The 20,166-nt window shown below is 38.1% G+C and overlaps 1 protein-coding gene and 1 non-coding gene across 2 annotated transcripts in view; one reads left to right on the forward strand and one right to left on the reverse strand.

Annotated features, from left to right (window-relative positions):
- The window catches only part of Kdm5a (lysine demethylase 5A), an 85,614-nt gene that overhangs the window by 19,645 nt on the left and 45,803 nt on the right, over positions 1-20,166 (forward strand). The window contains exons 6-13 of the mRNA XM_059258497.1: positions 609-714; positions 2,691-2,782; positions 4,452-4,610; positions 5,494-5,613; positions 6,183-6,341; positions 11,806-11,987; positions 14,966-15,128; positions 19,312-19,431. Of these exons, the coding sequence (XP_059114480.1) occupies positions 609-714; positions 2,691-2,782; positions 4,452-4,610; positions 5,494-5,613; positions 6,183-6,341; positions 11,806-11,987; positions 14,966-15,128; positions 19,312-19,431 (1,101 nt within the window). The remainder of the gene's footprint in view (positions 1-608; positions 715-2,690; positions 2,783-4,451; positions 4,611-5,493; positions 5,614-6,182; positions 6,342-11,805; positions 11,988-14,965; positions 15,129-19,311; positions 19,432-20,166) is intronic.
- LOC131907585 (U2 spliceosomal RNA) lies at positions 18,450-18,640 on the reverse strand. Its single transcript, XR_009378484.1, has one exon. It is a non-coding gene; the product is annotated as a U2 spliceosomal RNA (small nuclear RNA).

Below are 20,166 nucleotides of genomic sequence, written 5' to 3' on the forward strand. Positions count from 1 at the left end.
CTAAGAAGTGAGCTCAAACAATACATGAAAGTTTACTGACATATATGTTACAGCTTCCCATCAAAGAAATACAGCCAGTGGCTTTTCCACACTCTCAGTCTGCTGTTCTAGTGTGATCCCTTTCCCTCTCCTTTTCCACAACTGCCATCTTCTTCCTAGATATTGTGGAAGATTGTTGTCTGTCTCCCTGACTTGGAATCGTTTTTTATTTTCAGGTCCCAGTGCTAACTAGCTCCAAGGGATCTAGTGCCCTCTGCACTGATGATGCCTGGTTAGGGCTGGAGAGATGGTTTAGGTTAAGAGTACCTGATGCTTGCCGGGCGGTGGTGGCGCACACCTTTAATCCCAGCACTCGGGAGGTAGAGGCAGGCGGATCTCTGTGAGTTCAAGGTCAGCCTGGGCTACAGAGTGAGTTCCAGGACAGGCTCCAAAGCTACACAGAGAAACCCTGTCTCAAAAAACAAAAACAAAAACAACAACAACAAAAAAAACAAAAACAAAAAAAAGATGTGCACCATCACCACCTGGCCGATACCCTGTCTCTTAAAGAAAACTAGTTGTGTGATTCAGAGTAATTATGCTAATATTCACTTTTTTTTTCTTTTTAGTCAGACTCTGGAGAAGTAAACAGGAACACAGAACTGAAGAAACTTCAGATTTTTGGGGCTGGACCCAAAGTTGTGGGCCTGGCAGTAGGAGCAAAAGATAAAGAAGGTAAAATCTATTACTTGTATAAAATGAAGTACTGTGACATTGTTGCTTGAATTTCACTCTGTGCTGGGAATTCTTAACATTTGTGAACTTGCTACATAGTTTGTAGGCAGACTGGATTTTTTTAATGGTACAAATAATTAAATTTAATGTGTAAGAAACAAACATTACATTGCATTTTTTGACTTTTAGAAGAATCGTCCTCCATGTCTATCATACAACATGGAAATTTCATTTAGTGTCTAAAGGCTAGTTAAGTTTCAATAATGATTACTGGTTGTCACATAGTGTTCTAAAAGTTGTTACTTTTAAATTAAAGGGATTCTCAGACTTTTAGTATGAAAACATACTGAGAGGAGGTTAGAATTTTAAACTCTGACCATCATTTAAAATTTTTAAATAATTTGTCCACTATATGGTATGATACCATTGAAATAAATTTTCTTTAAAGCCTAATTTAGCACCATATTCAAAACTTTTGTGAGTAAAATTCTTGATGCAAAAATCAAGTTGTACTATTCTTATATAACATGTTAATTTAAAAACTTGTATTAATGAACAATATACTGGGCATATTTGACTATAAGAATTTAATGAGGCTGGGCAGCAGTGGCATACGCCTTTAATCCCAGCATTCAGGAGGCAGAGCCAGGCGGATCTCTGAGTTCAACAGGTAGATCAGTGAGTTTTCAGCCAATCTGGGCAATTTGGAGATACAAAGTAGCGTTTAAAAAAGGCTAGAGATGTAGCTCAGTGGTAGAATATGTGCCTACCATATACAAAATCAATTCTAGTACTACAAAAAATAAAAAACAACAACATGCAATCAGTATAATAATACCAGACATACTTTTTGAAATTACTCTTTTTTTTGTTGTTTTTTTGGAGACAGGGTTTCTCTGTGTAGTTTTGGTGCCTGTCTTGGATCTTGCTCTGTAGAGTTCAGACTGGCCTTGAACTCACAGAGATTAGCCTGGCTCTGCCTCCTGAGTGCTAGGAATAAAGGCATGTGCCACCGCTGCCCGGAAATTACTCTTTTTAAGAATTAAGTATTTCAAGCTGAAGGCAGTGGTGCATCCCCTTAATCCCCGCACTCAGCAGGCAGAGATCCAGGACAGGCACCAAAACTACATGGAGAAACCCTGTCTTGAAAAACCAAAAAAAAAAAAAAAAAAAAAAAAAAGGAATTTAAGAATTTCTGACATTATAAGACCCTGTTTGTTTTTTTGTTGTGTTTTTTGTTTGTTTTTTGTTTGTTTTTTCTGAGACAGGGTTTCTCTGTGTAGCCTTGGCTGTTCCGGAACTCCCTCTGTAGACCAAGCCGACTGGCTTGTGAGACCCTGTTTAAAAAAACAAACCAACAAAAAAAACCCTTTGTTTTATTTTGTGGGTTTCTTTTCTTTATTCTTTCTGGCAATCCTCTTCACAAGCCTGAGATTACAGATGTGAGCCACTGTTCCCTAGCTCTACTCTTTTGTATTTTGTGTCAGGGTTTTACTGGGTAGCTATGGCTGTCCTAGAACTTGCTCTGTAGACCAGTCTGGCTTCAAACTCATACAAATCTGCCTGCTCTACCTCCTGAGTGCTGGAATTAAAGGTGTGCACACCATTCCTGACCTGTGCCATTCTTAAAATTATTGTTTTGTCTGTGGTGGTCTTAAAGAAAAAGCTAGGACTAACTTGGGAGCTCCTCTAAAGCATACATGCAGACAGTATGTAGTAAGTACTGCATGTAGGCAGTCATTCAAGATTTAACTCCCTGGATTTGGCTAGATTCGAATTCCAAATCCGCTGTATACTGGCTATATGATCTTGAACAAGTTATCTGATTTGTTTTTTATCTTCAGCTGCAGACAGTAACAGTCAACCTCATAATGTTGTGAGACTTCATCTAATTTAAATAATTTTAAATAATGTGTGGTCCATAGTAAGTGCTCAGCTTTAGTTTTTACTTTTATTATATAACTTTTTATTTCAAGATGAGGTCACCCGAAGACGAAAAGTTACCAACAGGTCAGACGCCTTTAACATGCAGATGCGACAACGTAAAGGAGCTCTCTCTGTTAACTTTGTAAGTCTTTGGGGTTTGTCAGGAGGGAGAGGGTCTCTTTTAATCTTACTGTGTCTGGATAGATAGATGGTGTTCAGTTAGATCATTTGATTAGAAGACACGTGGAAAATCTCAGGTTAGCATTTAACTTTGCTTTGTCTACACTCCCCTAATTCATACGCCTGTGGGTGACTGAGTTAAAGAAGTGAATGTAAATCTGTATATAGTTAGTTTAGCCCTTTGTATCTTCAGGTTCTGCCTTCATGGGTTCAACCAAATATAGATTGAAAACTTTTAAAAATTGTTTCTGGAGCTGGATAGATGCTCAGTGGTTAAACACACTGGGTTCTCTTCCAGAAGACCTGAGTTTGACTACCCCCACCCACCCGGCAGCTCACAACTGTTTGTGATTTTACTTGCTGGGGATCTGATGCCGCCTTCGGCCTTTGGCCTCTGAGAGCACTAGACATGCAGGTGGTTCACAGCAAAAAAACCCATACACATTAAACATATAGTAATCAATTGTCTCTATGCTGAGCAATACAGAGCTTGTTTTCTTTGCTTTCTTTCCTTTGACTTTTTAAAAAAATGAGACAGGTTCTGGCTGTGTAGCCCAGGCTGGCCTAGAGCTCAATGTGAAGCCTAAGTGGCCTTAAACATGAACTCATTCTGCCTTAACGTCTTGGCTGCTGGGATCACAGGCATGCACAACAAGCCCACCATAACCAATTTTTTTTTTCTTGGCATTATTTACTAAGCAACATAGTGTGGCAATTTCAAAAGCATTTACATAAAATTATATAAATAATCCAGAGATGACTTACTCTGAGGGAGGCTATGTACAGAAATAAACAAATATTAAGCCATTTTATGAAAAGGATATAAGCACCCATGGGTTTTGGTATCTACTGGGGCGGTTAATGGTGGTTGGATAACCCTGGGAGATTCCAAGGATTAATGGATGGATTGATGGATTGATTGATTGATGGATGGATTTTTATTTCATGTACATTGGTGTTTCGCCTGTCTGTATGTCTATGTGAGGATGTCAGATCCCTGGAACTGGAGTTCAGACAGTTGGGAGCTGCCATGTGGGTGTTGTGAATTCACCTGGGTCCTCCGAAGGAGCAGCCAGTGCTCTTAACCGCTGGGCCATCTCTCTAGCCCCCCTCCAAGGATTCTTAAAAATCCTTAAGGTGGGGTATTTAATAGGCAGTTTTCAGTATTCATTCTGTATTATAGTATTTGTATGTAGAATGAATGATGGTTTTGAAGTATAAACTTATTTTCCATTCCCTAGATTATAGTGTTTCTTGATTCTGACACCTTTTTTGTTGTTGTTGTTATTGTTTGTTTTCTGTTTTTTGAGACAGAGTTTTTCTGTGTAGCTCTGGCTGTCCTGAAAGTCGCTTTGTAGACCAGGCTGGCCTCAAACTCACAGAGATCCATTCCTCTGCCTCCTGAGTGCTGAGATTAAAGGCATGTGCCACGACTGTGGAGCTTCTGATACCTGCTCATATTTTTACTAATTGACCTGTAGAAGTTCTCGGGAGAATTGTTTGAAATAGATTTTTTTAGGATTAAGCTTGTTTAATTTTTAGTGTACATTGTTTTATTTATTTTAATTAAGGAGTAGTTCATGAGAAAAAATACAATATACTATAGAAAATATTTTTATTTCTCTTTATAGGTTGATCTCTATGTTTGTATGTTTTGTGGTCGGGGAAACAATGAAGATAAATTGCTTTTGTGTGATGGATGTGATGACAGCTATCATACATTTTGTCTACTTCCACCACTACCTGATGTCCCCAAAGGAGACTGGAGGTGTCCTAAATGTGTTGCTGAGGTACAAACTTAACGTTATAGATCCATTTAAAACTAAGGACTGTAATCCATGCATGTAATGTAAACATGTTCCCAACAGCTTGTCCCAGTCTCTTGTTTGTTATTGTTAAAAAATCTCCAGAACGGGGTGGTGGTGGCACAAGATCTTCTAGGTACCCCTGGCTGACCTGCAACTTATGATCCTCCTGCCTGAGTGCTAGAATTACAGACATGCACCATCATGTCTGGCCTTACTGAAAGATAATAATGTTGTTAGGAAATGCCCTGTCTGTATTTATTTTAACAAAATGTCATATAAGTCTCTGGAGAGAGGGAATGTTTGGGATATCTAGATGCAGTCAGAGGCTTTTATGGTCTTTCAATTACTATCGGAAGACGTAGAGGCATTTGAGTTTCTGGTGACTGGTAGTGTGAAGAAGCTATAGCCTACCAGTCCAGTGAATAATTACACAAGCCTTTCTTTCCTCTGTGAGTATTTATTTACTTTATGAATGCTAAGAATGTCAGCATCCTTATGTTTGATTCCAAGTTAGTATTCCTCTTGGGGTTTATCTTGGAGGCAAAGCATAATACTAGCTCTAGTAGTCTCATTATCTTGGAAGAGTGAACATGCAGTTGAAATTCTAGGTTCAAGTAACTAATGTGTTGCAAGTAACTGATAACTTGTTTTGCTGTGTAAGGGTGATTAGTTTTATTTCAGCTAGAGAAATGATCAAGAAAAGCCATATTTGAGACATATTTATTTATTGTATTGCTGGTTATTGAACCCAGAACCTGAGAGCATTATACCACTTAGCTACCATTCAAATCTTTGGTATGTGAGGGTTTTAATGCTTTCTTTTTTAATTTCAGTGAGTTTACCTCAGATATCTTTTCACCCCCAGGAATGTAACAAACCTCGAGAAGCCTTTGGATTTGAGCAAGCTATAAGAGAATATACACTTCAAAGCTTTGGAGAGATGGCAGATAATTTTAAATCTGATTATTTCAATATGCCAGTCCATGTGAGTAGCTGTCATTTAGAGGGAAACAAAGATTTTTTTTCTGTCAGGTTTTGTAGAAATCAGGAACAATATAAAAAAGGTTAGAGAACACCAAATCTTAAAATTAGGGACCTGCTAATCTGTTTTTTTTATTTTTATTTTTATTTTTTTTATTTCATTCTCTTTGGTTTGGTTTGTTTTTTTGTTGTTTTTGAGATAGAGGTCTCACTGTGTAGCCCTGGCTGTCCTGGAACTCACTATATAGACCAGACTGGCCTCGAAATCAAGGAGATCCATCTGCCTCTGCTTCCTGGTGCTGAGATCAAAGGTGTGTGCCACCACAACCAGTATGAAAAGCATCTTGATGTTTAAATTTTAGTTATCTTTAGCTTTTTAGTTATCTTTGGTTATTTTAGTTATCTTTTACTTTTCCCTTTTCTCAGTGGAGAAATACAGGAATTAATTCTGCTTTGATATATGTGGTGATTCGTTTGTTTATATCATGTTTTTGTACAGTTGGTCTGTATATTTTATGTTTTAGGGGATTATAGTTACAATGAGTTAATTATCATCTTTGTTTTTTTTTATAGATGGTTCCTACAGAACTAGTAGAAAAGGAATTCTGGCGGCTAGTGAGTAGCATTGAAGAAGATGTTATTGTAGAGTATGGAGCTGATATCTCTTCAAAAGATTTTGGAAGTGGATTTCCTGTAAAGGATGGTCAGAAAAAGATGTTGCCAGAAGAAGAGGTGTGGGTGGATACCGTTCTGTAACTTTTTTCTCTGAAGCTGATTTTGCATTTTCATAGAAAACATTCTTTCTCTAATGTTGAGGGACAATGCCAGTTTAAAATATATGTAAGATTAGACAACATAGGGCTGGAGAGATGGCTCGGCAGTTAAGAGCACCGACTGCTCTTCCAGAGGTCCCGAGTTCAATTCCCAGCAACCACATGATGGCTCACAACCATCTGTAATGAGATCTGGTGCCCTCTTCTGGCCTATAAGCATATGTGCAGATAGAACATTGTATACATAATAAATAAATCTTTAAAAAAAAATATTAGACAACATAAATAATCTCTGATTTTATTTATTTATTTATTTATTTTATTTTTTTTTTTTTTTGGTTTTTCAAGACAGGGTTTCTCTGTGTAGCTTTGTACCTTTCCTGGAACTCACTTGGTAGCCCAGGCTGGCCTCGAACTCACAGAGATCCTCCTGGCTCTGCCTCCCGAGTGCTGGGATTAAAGGCGTGCGCCACCACCGCCCGGCTAATCTCTGATTTTATAAACAATGATTTTTGAACTGGCCATGGGTATACATACCTAGAATTATAGTAATTTGGAAACCTAGGTAGGAAAGTTGTAAGTAGTCAGCTTGAGGTACATACTGAGACTGTCATATACAAGCAAATTCAACATATCTCTTAAGAATTATTTTATCTCTAAATGTTAAAGCTAATTTAGTTAGAATTTTAATCTAATTTGAAAGTTGTTTTTAAAAAATTATTACACTCAGGAGGCAGAGGTAGGCAGATCTTTCTGAGGCCAGCCTTGTCTACATAGTGAGTTCCAGGAAAAACAAAACACAAACATTTTTGTTTTGTGTTTGTGTGTGCCATATGCTGGAGGATGGTGTGGGGCAGTCAAAGGACAACTTACGAGAGTCACTTCTCTCCTTCTGTAGAGAGAATTTCAAGGCTCTTACTCAGGTTGTCAGGTTTAGCATCAGGTACCTTTCCCCACACAGCCATCTCACTGGCCCTAGTTTAAAGTTTGTGCCTTTCTGTTCTCCAATCCAGAAAGTGGGCCAGAGAGATGACTCAGTGGTTAAGAATGCTTGTTCCAGAGCTCCATCATGTTCTTCTGGCCTCTGAGGGTACCAGACATGTATATGGTACACACATATATATATATACATGAAGGCACACATGCATAAATAAAATCTAGAAAGTTAGATGCATGTAATTGGGTACTTGTTGTTGCACTTCTGTAATCCTCCTTAGGCGTTTGAGCAAAGAATATTGCTTGCACTAGGAATTTGTCTGGCCTCAGCAATATAGTAAGACATTATTTTATAAAAAAAGAAAGTGACACATTTTTTAAAATTAGTTTTATTGGTAATTTCTGAAATAAGTTGTAGCTTGAGTTTTCCTGCCTGGCCCACAGTCAGGACAAATCTCTCTCACCCGCCAGTCCCACAGCCACTCAGACCCAACCAAATAAACACAGAGGCTTATATTGCTTACAAACTGTATGGCCGTGGCAGGCTTCTTGCTAACTGTTCTTATATCTTAAATTAATCCATTTCCATTAATCTATACCTTGCCACATGGCTCGTGGCTTACCGGGATCTTCCCATGCGGCTTGTCATGGTGGCGGCTGGCAGTGTCTCCCTCACCCAGCTTCCTGTTCTCTCAATTCTCCTCTCTGTTAGTCCCGCCTATACTTCCTGCCTGGCCACTGACCAATCAGTGATTTATTTATTGACCAATCAACAACACATTTGACATACAGACCATCCCACAGCAGTAAGTTTTTTTCAAGAGCTGGCTTGGTAAGATTTCATGTATGCTTTTACTTTTAGATCTTTGCCCCATAAAGATTCATAAAACTGAATTGAGATCCATTTCTTTTTCCTTTTAACTGATCACTTTCTCTTTCTCCATTGTTGGCAATAATTTAAGCATATTGCCTTCAGTTAGAAGGAAGTAATTTAAGACTGGGGAAATAGCTTAATGTGCCTATAATTCCACCACTAGTGGAGACAGCAGGACCCCTCAGCTTGATGACCAGACAGTCTAGGCCAATCTGTGAACTCCAGGATCAGCAAGTAACCTCATCTCCAAAAATAAGGTGGCACAGAGTGTGGTGGTGTTGACTTAATGCCAGCCTGGTATAGCAAGACCTAGGATAGCCAGGGCTACATAACCTCACCTCATTCATAAATAAATAAATAATAAATATGATGAGATGATGAGCAATTGAGAAAGATAACCAATATTTACCACGAATTTGAAACTGACTGATGACTTTAAATTCCAGATCAGTGGTTCTCAACCTGTGGGTCACAAACCCTTTGGGGGTCAGATAACCCTTTTACAGGGGTCGCCTAAGACCATTAGAAAATACCGATATGTACATTACTACTCATAACAGTAGAAAAATTAGTTATGGTTGGGAGTCATCACACCTGAGGAACTGTATTAAAGGGTCACAGCATTAGAAAGGTTGAGAACCACTGCTCTAGATCCTCTTGCTTCCCTTCTAGCTCAAGTGATGTGATTACATCAGTACTTTGTGCACACAAAGTCTGTTTCTTTCCTATAATGGTAACTGAAAAAAATTTTTTTTTTATACTGGAGATGGAACCCAGAGTCTTATATATACAAGTAAGTATGTGTTAGACCACTAAACAATGCCTCTAGTCCCCTATTCAAACTTCATAGATCCTTCAAGACTCAACTCTAGTCCTTGCTTTTCCATGATTTTTTCCTGTACCTCAAACCCATGTTAATTACTCTTCATTGACTCTTGAAGATAAAATATTCTCTTCCAATTAATTGCCTTGTGTTAATAATTTTTTTTTTATAGACTTTTTCTCTTCAGCTAGGTTTACTAGTGAATAGTATCCCTTGAACTCCCTGCCTCCCAAGTGCTGGGATTAAAGGCATGTGCCGGGACTGGAGAGGTGGTTCAGTGGTTAAGAGCACTGGCTCCTCTTCCAGAGGACCTAGGTTCGATTCCCAGTACCTACATGGCAGCTCACAACTGTCTATAATTCCAGTTCCAAGGGATCCAACACCCTTACACAGACACACATGTAGGCAAACACCAATGCAAATAAATACATCATTAAAAAAAAAAAGCATGCACCACCACCACTTGGCCTCCAATTTCTTTTTTTCTTTTTCTTTTTTCCCTTTCTTTATTTTTTTATTTTAGCATATTAGAATTTTTATTGTAGTGCTGGAGAAATGGCTTACTCCCTCTTGCCTTTCTCACCATTTTGTAGTTCCTCAACCTCAGGATTCTCTCCTGCTTCAGCCTCTGGTGTATGGATGCCACTGCCCATCTTCTTTGATATTTCTCACTGAGATTTATTCTTAATTAAATGTATGTAGGACTTTCATATTCTATCCCCTTTGATTCTTAAGTATACTTTTGTCGTTTCCTTAATTTTCATTTAAAATTCTGTTTGGAGCCAGAGTCTCCCTATATACTCCTGGGTGACTTAAAACACCATGTGGATATGATTCATCTTACCTATACTTTGTTTGCTGGAGTTACTAACATGCACTGCTATAATACTGGTTTCTTTTTTTCTTTTCCTTTTCTTTCTTTCTTTCTTTCTTTCTTTCTTTCTTTCTTTCTTTCTTTCTTTCTTTCTTTCTTTCTTTCTCTTTTTCTTTTGGTTTTTTTGAGACAGAGTTTCTCTGTGTAGCTTTGGCGCCTGGCCTGGAACTCACTGAGACCTGCCTGGCTCTGCCTCCTGAGTGCTGGGATTAAAGGTGTGTGCCACCACTGCTTGGCCTGGTTTCTATTCTTTTTTTTTTTTTAAAGATTTATTTATTTATTATGTATACAGAAGAAGGCTCCAGATCTCATTACAGATGGTTGTGAGCCACCATGTGGTTGCTGGGAATTGAACTCAGGACCTCTGGAAGAGCAGTCGGTGCTCTTAACCTCTGAGCCATCTCTCCAGCCCCTGGTTTCTATTCTTTATGTTGTTTTATATGTAACTTTCTGATACCTGTCTTAGAGTTGACAAGTTTTCTGGTTAGCTTTGTGATGGATAATTTATTTTCCCTCTTACTTTAAGGGTTTGGGATTTTTTTATTTTTTATTTTATTTTTTTTGAGGCAGGGTTACACTATACAGTTTTTCTTGGCTTTGAACTTGTGATCCTCTTGCCTTAGCTTCCTAAATGCTGGGATTATAGGCATATGCCACTTCACTCAGAGTTTAAATTTTTTGTTCTTATAGAAACTTAGAAAAGAAAAGAAATAATAGCTGTCTACCCATATCCACATTCAATTACCAACTATTTATTTATTTGTTTGTTTGTTTGGCGGGGTCTCTCTATATAGCCCTGAATCTCCTAGGTCTTGCTGTATAGACTGGGCTGGCATCGAACTCACAAAGATTTTCTTGCCTTTGCCTCCAGAGTACTGGGATTAAAGGCGTGTGCCACCAATGCTTGGCTGACAATACCTTTTATATTCTGTGTTTGCTTCATTTCTGTCTCTAGAAACTAGGAATTTTCATGTTTTTCAAGTTCATCTATGAAATAAGTTTCATGTGTGTGTTTGTTTTTTATTTTTTTGTACACTAGTGTTTTGTCTTCATTCATGTCTGTGTGAGGATGTTGGATTCCCTGGACCTGTAGTTGCAGACAGTTGTGAACTGCCATATGGGTGCTGGGAATTGAACCTGGTCCTCTGGAAGAGCAGCCAGTGGTCTTAACCACTGAGCCTTTGCTCCAGCTCCATAAGTTTCTTTGTTAATCTTAAATTTTATCCAGTTTTTCCTGATGTATTTCTGGTGAAGGAAGATAGTATAATGACATTCTGCATTATACCAACTTCATACAGTGCTATAAATTCAGGATTATATATCCTGTCAGTGTCTAGCATTCTGTATACTGTAATAATCATTCTGGAAAGTTATGCTGCTGGGGTATAGTAGAAATATAAAAGCAATCTGCTTACATGGGGCACACTTTTTTACTGTAACTTTGCTCATGTGTTTCAGAGTAAACTAGAAATAACGGGATATGTCTTTAGAACCTTAAAAAGTTTGTGTAGATATTTAGATACCAAATATTTATTTAAATTAATTGTAGGTGCATTAGTTAGATTAGTAGATGAGTTGTAGATTTGCTGTGAGTTACAAAGAGTAGATTATATGCACTGGATGATAGTATGTATTATGAAATATTTGCCTTTTTCGAAAGATTCTCTTAAGTTTTTTGTTTAGGGGCTGGAGAGATGGCTCAACAGTTAAGGGCACTGGCTGCTCTTCCAGAGGTCCTGAGTTCAATTCCCAGCAACCACATGGTGGCTCACAACCATCTGTAATGAGATCTGGTGCCCTCTTCTGGCCTGTAGGCAAACATGCAGACAGAACACTATATACATAATAAATAAATATTTTTTAAAAAAAGATTTTTGTTTAACACTTGTAAACTCTGATTTTTTTTTCTTTTATAGGAATATGCACTTTCTGGTTGGAATTTGAATAACATGCCTGTTCTGGAACAGTCTGTTCTTGCACATATTAATGTGGACATTTCTGGTATGAAAGTGCCATGGCTGTATGTGGGGATGTGTTTTTCTTCTTTTTGCTGGCATATTGAAGATCACTGGAGCTATTCCATTAACTACTTGCATTGGTATGTTTAATCTTGTTATATCATATGTACTTAGTGACTTTTTTTTGGTGGGGAGGTTGGTATTACAGATTAAATCCAGGGACTCATATGTGCCGACTACTTGATTTACCACTGAGCTATACCCTGATCCCTGATTTTTTTGTTGTTGTTGTCGTTTAATTTTTGATTTTTTTTTGAGACAAGCTAGTCTCAAATTTAGGTTTAGCTCAACTTGAGCTTCTGGATTTCCTGATTCTACTACTTCCAGAGTACTGGGATTGTAGACATGTGTCACCACACTAGGCCTGGTATTTTATTTTTAAGATGTAATCATAATAGCTCATATATTACAGAGAACTGGCTTCAAAAGTATTTTTACATAAAAGCAAGATAGTGTATTGAGGAGGAGCGGGGAGTTGTCCCAGACCATCTTCTCTGAAAATGTGTTTAATTACCCGAGGCTAGAGTTGGTTTTTTGGTTTGCTTTTTGAGATGTTATTTGTTATTTTTTATTTTATGTATATGGGTGTTTCTCCTGCATGTGTGTCTGTGGACCCACGTGTGTGCAGTGACAGAGAGGCCAGGACAGGGCACTGGATCTTCTGGAACCAGAGTTACAGTTCTGCAGTGCCACGTGGGTTCAGAGAGTTTAATTCAGACACTCTGAAAGAGCATCTAGTACTCTCAACCACTGAGCCGTCTTTCCAGCCCCAAGTTTTAAATTAAATGATGCTTGTGTAGTATATGAGAAAATAATTAATGATGATTTTTATTTTGCTTGTTAGGGATTAAAAGGCCATGTTCATGTTAGTATTGAAGTTCTGAGCTATATCCCCAGCCAAATTTTGATATGTATTTTTAATTATTTATATTTTATTCTATGTGTATATATGTGTGTGTCTTGAGTGTATGTGTATTTGTACTATGTGTGTATAAGCCTGTGGAGGTCAGAAGAGTGCTCAGATCACCTGGAGCTGGAGCTTTCGGGGATTGTGAGCTACCATGTGGGTGCTTAGAACTGAACCTGGGTCCTCTGAAAAAGCAGTGATTTCAGCCACTAACTCGTCTCCATTCCTCCAGTTTTGATATATCTTGACAGGCAAAATGGGATATTTAAACTTACAGTTGAAAGATTTGACTTGGTATTTGGAACTTGAAACATTTTTCATTTTAGTAACTTTTCCTCTAAAAATGCCTAAAATGTAATAAGCAGTAAATAAATTTCTTTTTGTTTTTGTTTTTGTATCTGAAAGGTTTTTTTGTTTTTTTGTTTTTTTTTTTTTTGGTTTTTCGAAACAGGGTTTCTCTGTGTAGCTTTGCGCCTTTCCTGGAACTCACTTGGTAGCCCAGGCTGGCCTCGAACTCACAGAGATCCGCCTGGCTCTGCCTCCCGAGTGCTGGGATTAAAGGCGTGTGCCACCACCGCCCGGCTCTGAAAGGTTTTTATTCACTTAACCAATCTCTTTTCTAGTATTAATACTATTTTAACTGGCTGTGTTTTTTTGTCTTTGTGTGTGTGTGTGTCTGTCTGTCTGTCTTCATTTCTAATACTAATTAAGAGTAAGTGAAATTGAAAATTACTACCTCGGTTGGAGTAGGCACATTTCAAGTGCTTTATGGTCATATGTGATTAGGAGCTATTTGATTTACCAGCACAAACAAAATTTTGTTTGTTTGTTTGTTTTTTGTTTTTGTTTTTTGAAGACAGGATTTCTCTGTTTAGTCCTTGCTGTCCTGGAACTCACTTTGTAGACCAGGCTGACCTCAACTCAGAGATCCACCTGCCTCTGCCTGCTGAGTGCTGGGGTTAAAGACATGCACCGCCACCACCTGGCTACAAAATATATTTTTTAAAATACTGCTTTTTAAAAGATTTCTTTTATTCTGTTTATGTGTATGGATATGAATCTGTGCATGTGTGAGTGAGTGTGTGTGCACATGCGTACACCACAAGAGTACAGGTGCCTGTGGAGGTCAGAAGAGGGCCTTAGGTCCCCTGGAACTAGAGTTACAGAAAGTTGAGTGCTGCCCTATGTAGATGCTGGGAATTGAACCTGGGTATTCTTGCAGGAGCAGCAAGTACTCTCAACTGCTGAGCAATCTCTCTAGTCTCCTGCTCCAAACATTCTTATCATTGCAGTAAATCCTATAGGGAACAGGGATCTGACATCTAAAGTCTTCTGACTTAAGAGAATTAGGAAGTATAGCTATTTTGTAAATAGCTTGATTAATTAAATAGAGTTTCTATCGCTGTAATAAAATACCATGACCAAAAGCAACTTGGGGAGGGAAGGATTTATTTCATGTTACAGCTTGTAGTCAGTCATTCAAGGAAGTCAGGGCAGAAATCTAGAGGCAGGAATTTATTCAGAGGTTGTAGGGGAGTACTCCTTACTGGCTTACTCTCCATGGCTTACTCAGCCTGCTTTCTTACCACCAGCTTAGGGGTAGTACCACCCATGGTGAGCTGCACCCTCCTACCTTAGTCATCAATCAAGAAAAATGTACCACAGGCTTGCCCACTGGTCAGTCTGGTGGGGTCATTTTCCCAATTTAGAGTCCCTCTTCCAAAAATGACTCTAGCTTGTGTTAGGTTTATGTAAAACCTAGTCAGCACTATTTCCTAATAGTTTATAACTATTTAGTATTCAAAATGAACTTACTGGCTTACTCTCCATGGCTTACTCAGCCTGCTTTCTTACCACCAGCTTAGGGGTGGTATTTTTTTTCTGTTTGAAAGGTACTTTTACTAGACCCCATTCATGTGCTTTGGATGATTTTCCCAGTGGCAGTGAGTGTGTATCTTGTCCATCTAGTCTTGCCTTATTTCCTGTTATTAATAGTAGCATATATTTATGGGATGGTTGCCAGGATTCTGGTCATATAACCTATGGCCAGGAATATGACAAGGTTAATTATAATTTAGTGGATTTGAATGAAAGACCCTGGCTTCATTGGTACCATGTTCTACCTAGCTAAACAGTTATTTCTTTTGCTAGGGGCGAGCCAAAGACATGGTATGGTGTACCATCTCATGCTGCAGAACAACTGGAGGAGGTGATGAGGGAGCTGGCCCCTGAGTTATTTGAATCACAGCCTGATCTCCTACATCAGTTAGTAACCATCATGAACCCAAATGTGCTCATGGAACATGGTGTGCCTGTGAGTCTTTTTGTGTCTTCTTTCAGCATTTTCAAAGATTTTCTAGCTTTTGATTAGATATAATCACAAGGGTGTTTTTGTTTTGATTTGGGAAGGGGGGTTGTAACTATGTAAAAGTCCCTGTAGTATAGACGAATTAGAATTTATACCTTGAATAGAACTTTAATCTGATTAAGAAGGGATGCTTTAAAGTATGAATCATATATTATGTCTTACAGCTACCTATTTGAATAGGCTGTTTTTTAATAAAAACTGTTAATTCTTTATTCTTTTTAAGCTTCTGTTGTTGTTGGGTTTTGTTTGTTTGTTTTTAGATAGAATGTTACTTGGTAGCTCTCTCTTGTGTGGCCTGGGCTTACTGTATAGACTAGGCTGGACTCTGACACATAGAGATCTACCTGCTTCTGCCTCCTCCCAAGTGCTGGCATTAAAAGTGTACACCACCATGCCCAACTCTTTGTGACTTTGAGAAGTTTTTAAAAATATCTTGTATGGTCATTTTCATTCAATTTAAAATACATTTTTGTTTTCATTAAGACATTCAGTTTTCACACACACACATGTTTCTCTGTGTCACACATATATATATTTAAATGTGTATTGTGTATATTTTCCAAATGTTTGGGATTTCAAAATTTTTTTTTAAAGATTTACTTCATGTATATGAATGTTTTGCCTGCAAGTATGTATGTGCACCATGTACATGGCGGGTGCCTGAGAAAGTTAGAAGAGGGCTTTGGATGGATCACTTGGAACTGCAGATGAGGATGGTTGTGAATCACCATGTGGGTGGTGGAAACTGACTTGGGTCCTCTGCAAGAGCAGTAAGTGCTCTTAATGAATGAGCCATCTCTCCAGCCCTTGGGAATTTTTTTAAGGTTTATTTTATTTTATGTGTATGAGTGTTTTGTTTCATGTATGTATGTGCCCTATGTGCATTCCTGATGCCTTTAGAGGCCAGAAGAGGACACTGGAATAGGCATTACAGCTTGTTGTCAGCTGCCAACAGGTGGTGGAAACTGAAAGAGCAGTAACTGCTCTTAACTGCTGAGCCATCTCTCCAGCCCCCTTTTAAAACTTTTTTTTTTTTGGATTTTTCGAGACAGGATTTCTCTGTGTAGCTTTGCGCCTTTCCTGGAACTTGCTTTGGAGACCAGGCTGGCCTCGAACTCACAGAGATCCACCTGGCTCTGCCTCCCGAGTGCTGGGTTGTTGTTGTTTTTAATTGCATTTTCTTTTGTGCTTTTTGTGCTTTTGTTTGTGAGCCTATCCTTTGACAGCTGAGCCATCTTTCATGCCTTGTGCCATGGTGCATGTGTAGTAGTTTGGAGAACAGCTATAGGAGTCTGTTCTCTAATTATACCATGTGAGTCCTGGAGAATTCAGGTCATCAGTAGTGGTAGCAAGGGCCTATACCTATTGAACTATCTCATGACTCCCAGATGTTCTGTGTTCTCCCTACATAACTAGACTAATCAAGTTCTTTAAAGTGATAGCTGTTCTAGTTTCATTCTGTTGCTGTAATTAAAAAAAACTGATCAAAACAACTTAAGGAAAGGGTTTATATCAACTTAAAATTCCAGATCATACAAAGTTCATCATTGAGAGAAATCAAGGCAAGAAGTTAAAGAGAACCCTGCACTGCTGTTACAACACAGCATTACCTCTGGCCAAAGAAATCAAAGCTAAAAAATACTGCAGAAACCATGGAAGATACCTCTTGTTGGCTAAGACAGGCTGATGCTTAGCTATCTTTTTTATATAGCCCAGGACCATCTTCCCAGGGAACGGTACCATCACATGGTAGGAGCTGGGTAGTGCACTGGCCAGCCTATATTAATCAAGACAGTCCTCTTCCATAGGCCAGTCTATTCTAGGACATTATTCAGTTGACACACTCCTCAGGTGACAGTGTTGTGACAAGTTGACAGTTAAAGCTAACTAGGAAAGGATTCTTTTTTTTTTTTTTTTTTTTAAAGCTGGGCATGGTACTGCATGCCAGTCAGGGAGTCCATGCCCAAGAGATTTCAGGTTTTATATTTTATTTTGTTTTGTTTAACTTATGTATTTATATAGAAGATAATAATTGGACAGTGGTGGCTGCACACCTTTAATCCCAGCACTCTGGAGGCAGAGGCAGGCAGATCTCTGAGTTCGAAGCCAACCTGGTCTACAGAACAAGTTTCAGGATAGACTTCAAAAGCTGCATAGAGAAACCCTGTCTCGAAAAACAAAAAAGAAACCCTGTGTGTATATGGGGGAGATAATGACAAAAATGTACTGTGGAATCTCCTTTTAACTCAGATTTGTTTTTTCTTTTTTTGTTTGTTTGTTTGTGACTGAGTTTTTCTTTGTTTTGAGACCTAGTCTTGGGTAGCAGCTGGCCTGGAATTTGCTATATAAGCTTGCTACATACAGTTTGCGGTTCGTTATAACTTTTCTTTTTCTTTATTTTTTGAGCTGCTGAGGCTGGAACTCAGGGCCTTGTACACATTATACAATTGTTCTTCCACTGAGCTACATTCCCTCAGAACTTATTTATTTTGTGCAGGTTTGGCACTGAACTTGTGGTCCTCCTGTTTCTGCCTCCCAGGTTCTGAGTTTATGCTACCACATTTATTTCATATACTTGTAATGCAAAGGTAGATAAAATAATTTATGTTACTGTTGTCTTCCAAAGGTGTACTTAGACTAGGACTTAGCCTATTAAAGTTAAACCTACTTAAAACAATTATTGCCACTGTCTTGAAATAGGTTTCATATTTTTACATACTAATTCTGCCTGAATTAAAAAACTGACATGTATCACTTGGTTATAATGTCAGAAGATATTTTTGAAAGTCCTAATTAAGCTAGTATTAAATTGGGCTTGGTGGCACACTCCTTTAATCCCAGCAATTGGAGGCATAGGCAGATGGATCTCTGAGTTCCAGGCCAGCCTGGTCTGCAGATAGAGTCCCAGTAGGCATAGGCAGATGGATCTCTGAGTTCCAGGCCAGCCTGGTCTGCAGATAGAGTCCCAGTACAGCCAGGGCTGTAATACAGAGAAAATTTGTCTTGAAAAACCTAAATAAATAAATAAAATAAAAAAGAAACTGGTATTCAAATTAATTAAACAATACTCATAGTATTATCACAAAACATAGTAACATTTGAGAAAACTGATTGGGGGATAGATATCTCATGACATTAATTGATAGATTTAGTTTCTAAAAATTATATGATGATTGTAGGAAATTTAATTACTTATTTCTGTTTATAACAAAAAAAAATGATTTTCTTAGTTTTTAAAGAAAAAAAATAATCCCCCCCCCCCCCCCCGAGGGGTGCACCGTTCCCGGAGACACTGCAATACCAGGTCGATGCGTGGAGTGGACAGAGCAAGCTCCTAGTCCAACTCCCGATTACAAAAATCCATTTAATATGTTGTCCTCGGATAGAGGACGTATCAGATGTTAAACTGATAAGAACAGATACTACGCTTGATCTTAGCCAAAAGGCCGAGAAGCGATAAGAAAAAAAATAATTTTAAACAGGATCTTATTTGGCCCAAGCTTGTAGCAATGAATGATGTGGATTCTGTGTTCTTCCTGTTTCTACCTCCCAAGTGCTAGGATTATAGACATTCACCATTAAGTGTAGAAATTTTAACTTAGAAAGAGAGTACCATTTTCTGTTTGAGAATTTCTTTTGGCTGCTAATTCTTGTTATATATTGTAATGTTAATCAGAATTTTAAGAAAATAGTTCTAGCTTTTTACTTAGAAAGAGAGTGCCATTTTCTGTTTGAGAATTTCTTTTGGCTGCTAATTCTTGTTATATATTGTAATGTTAATCAGAATTTTAAGAAAATAGTTCTAGCTTTTTGTTTCATTTTGTTTTTTCAGACAAGGTTTCTTGGTGTAGCCCTGGCTGTCCTGGAACTAGCTCTGTAGACCCGGCTGGCCTTGAGCTCACAAAGATCTACCTGCCTCTGCTTCCCAAGTGCTGGGATTAAAGGTGTACGCCACCACTGCCCAGCAGTTCTAGCTATTTCTTAAATCCTGTTATTATTTCTGATATGTAGAAGTTAAGCGCTGTTATTTCCAGTTTTAGAAAATAGTTTTAAAATTATCTGAGTGGACCTGTCTTTTTTTTTTTTTTTTTTCCTTTTCTTTTAATCCCTGTTCCTAATTTGCATTTAGGTGTACAGGACTAATCAGTGTGCTGGAGAGTTCGTTGTGACATTTCCTCGTGCCTATCACTCTGGATTTAACCAGGGATACAACTTTGCTGAAGCTGTGAACTTCTGTACTGCTGACTGGGTCTGTTCTATAGCACGTGGCTGTTGTACGTCTACTAACACCCCTATAAAATGCAGTATTTTACTTAGCTGGGTTTTGGTTGGGTCCATGAGTATTTCAGGGTTTATTGGAATAGCTATTAGAATTTAGCAATTTCATTGCATTGTTTATTCATTATTTTCCCTGGTATGTTTGCATTTAAATAGGCAGTTATTTGTTTATTCTTTTCCTGAGGGGAATACATGCTACCTCTATCTTCATTTTCTCTGAGCACTTTTGAATCTTAAAATGTATGAATGATAATGCAACAATTGCTATATCAAAACGCAATTAGTTATGGCTGCATCATGATTGAGAAAAGACTGCCAAAGATTGAATACTTAAAATACACTGGCTTTATTTTTCTTCCCCAGTGATGCTGAGTTCTTTGACCTTTTAACATTTTTGGTGGGGGATCCCTTTAGTAACACTGATCTTACATTTTTCTGTGGGTAACTTAATCTGTTACTACATTTCATAATCATACAGAGAAAATATAGTAATACAGTGGGTAGTATTTTATGTTTTGATGTGTAGCTTTGCTGAGTTGCCTACCCTGCCCTTGAACTTCTGGGCTCTGTGAGTTGTCTTGTTTTGGTTCAGTATTTAAAACTCCTTCCTTATTTGGCTATGGAATCATATAATACAGCGTAATTAAGATTCAGTTAAGGGTTTGCTTTGGGCCTGAGCTCTTTTAAAAATAGCTAATAATATGAT

Source organism: Peromyscus eremicus, chromosome 3 (genome assembly GCF_949786415.1).
Source record: "Peromyscus eremicus chromosome 3, PerEre_H2_v1, whole genome shotgun sequence".
Classification (NCBI taxonomy): Eukaryota; Metazoa; Chordata; class Mammalia; order Rodentia; family Cricetidae; genus Peromyscus; species Peromyscus eremicus.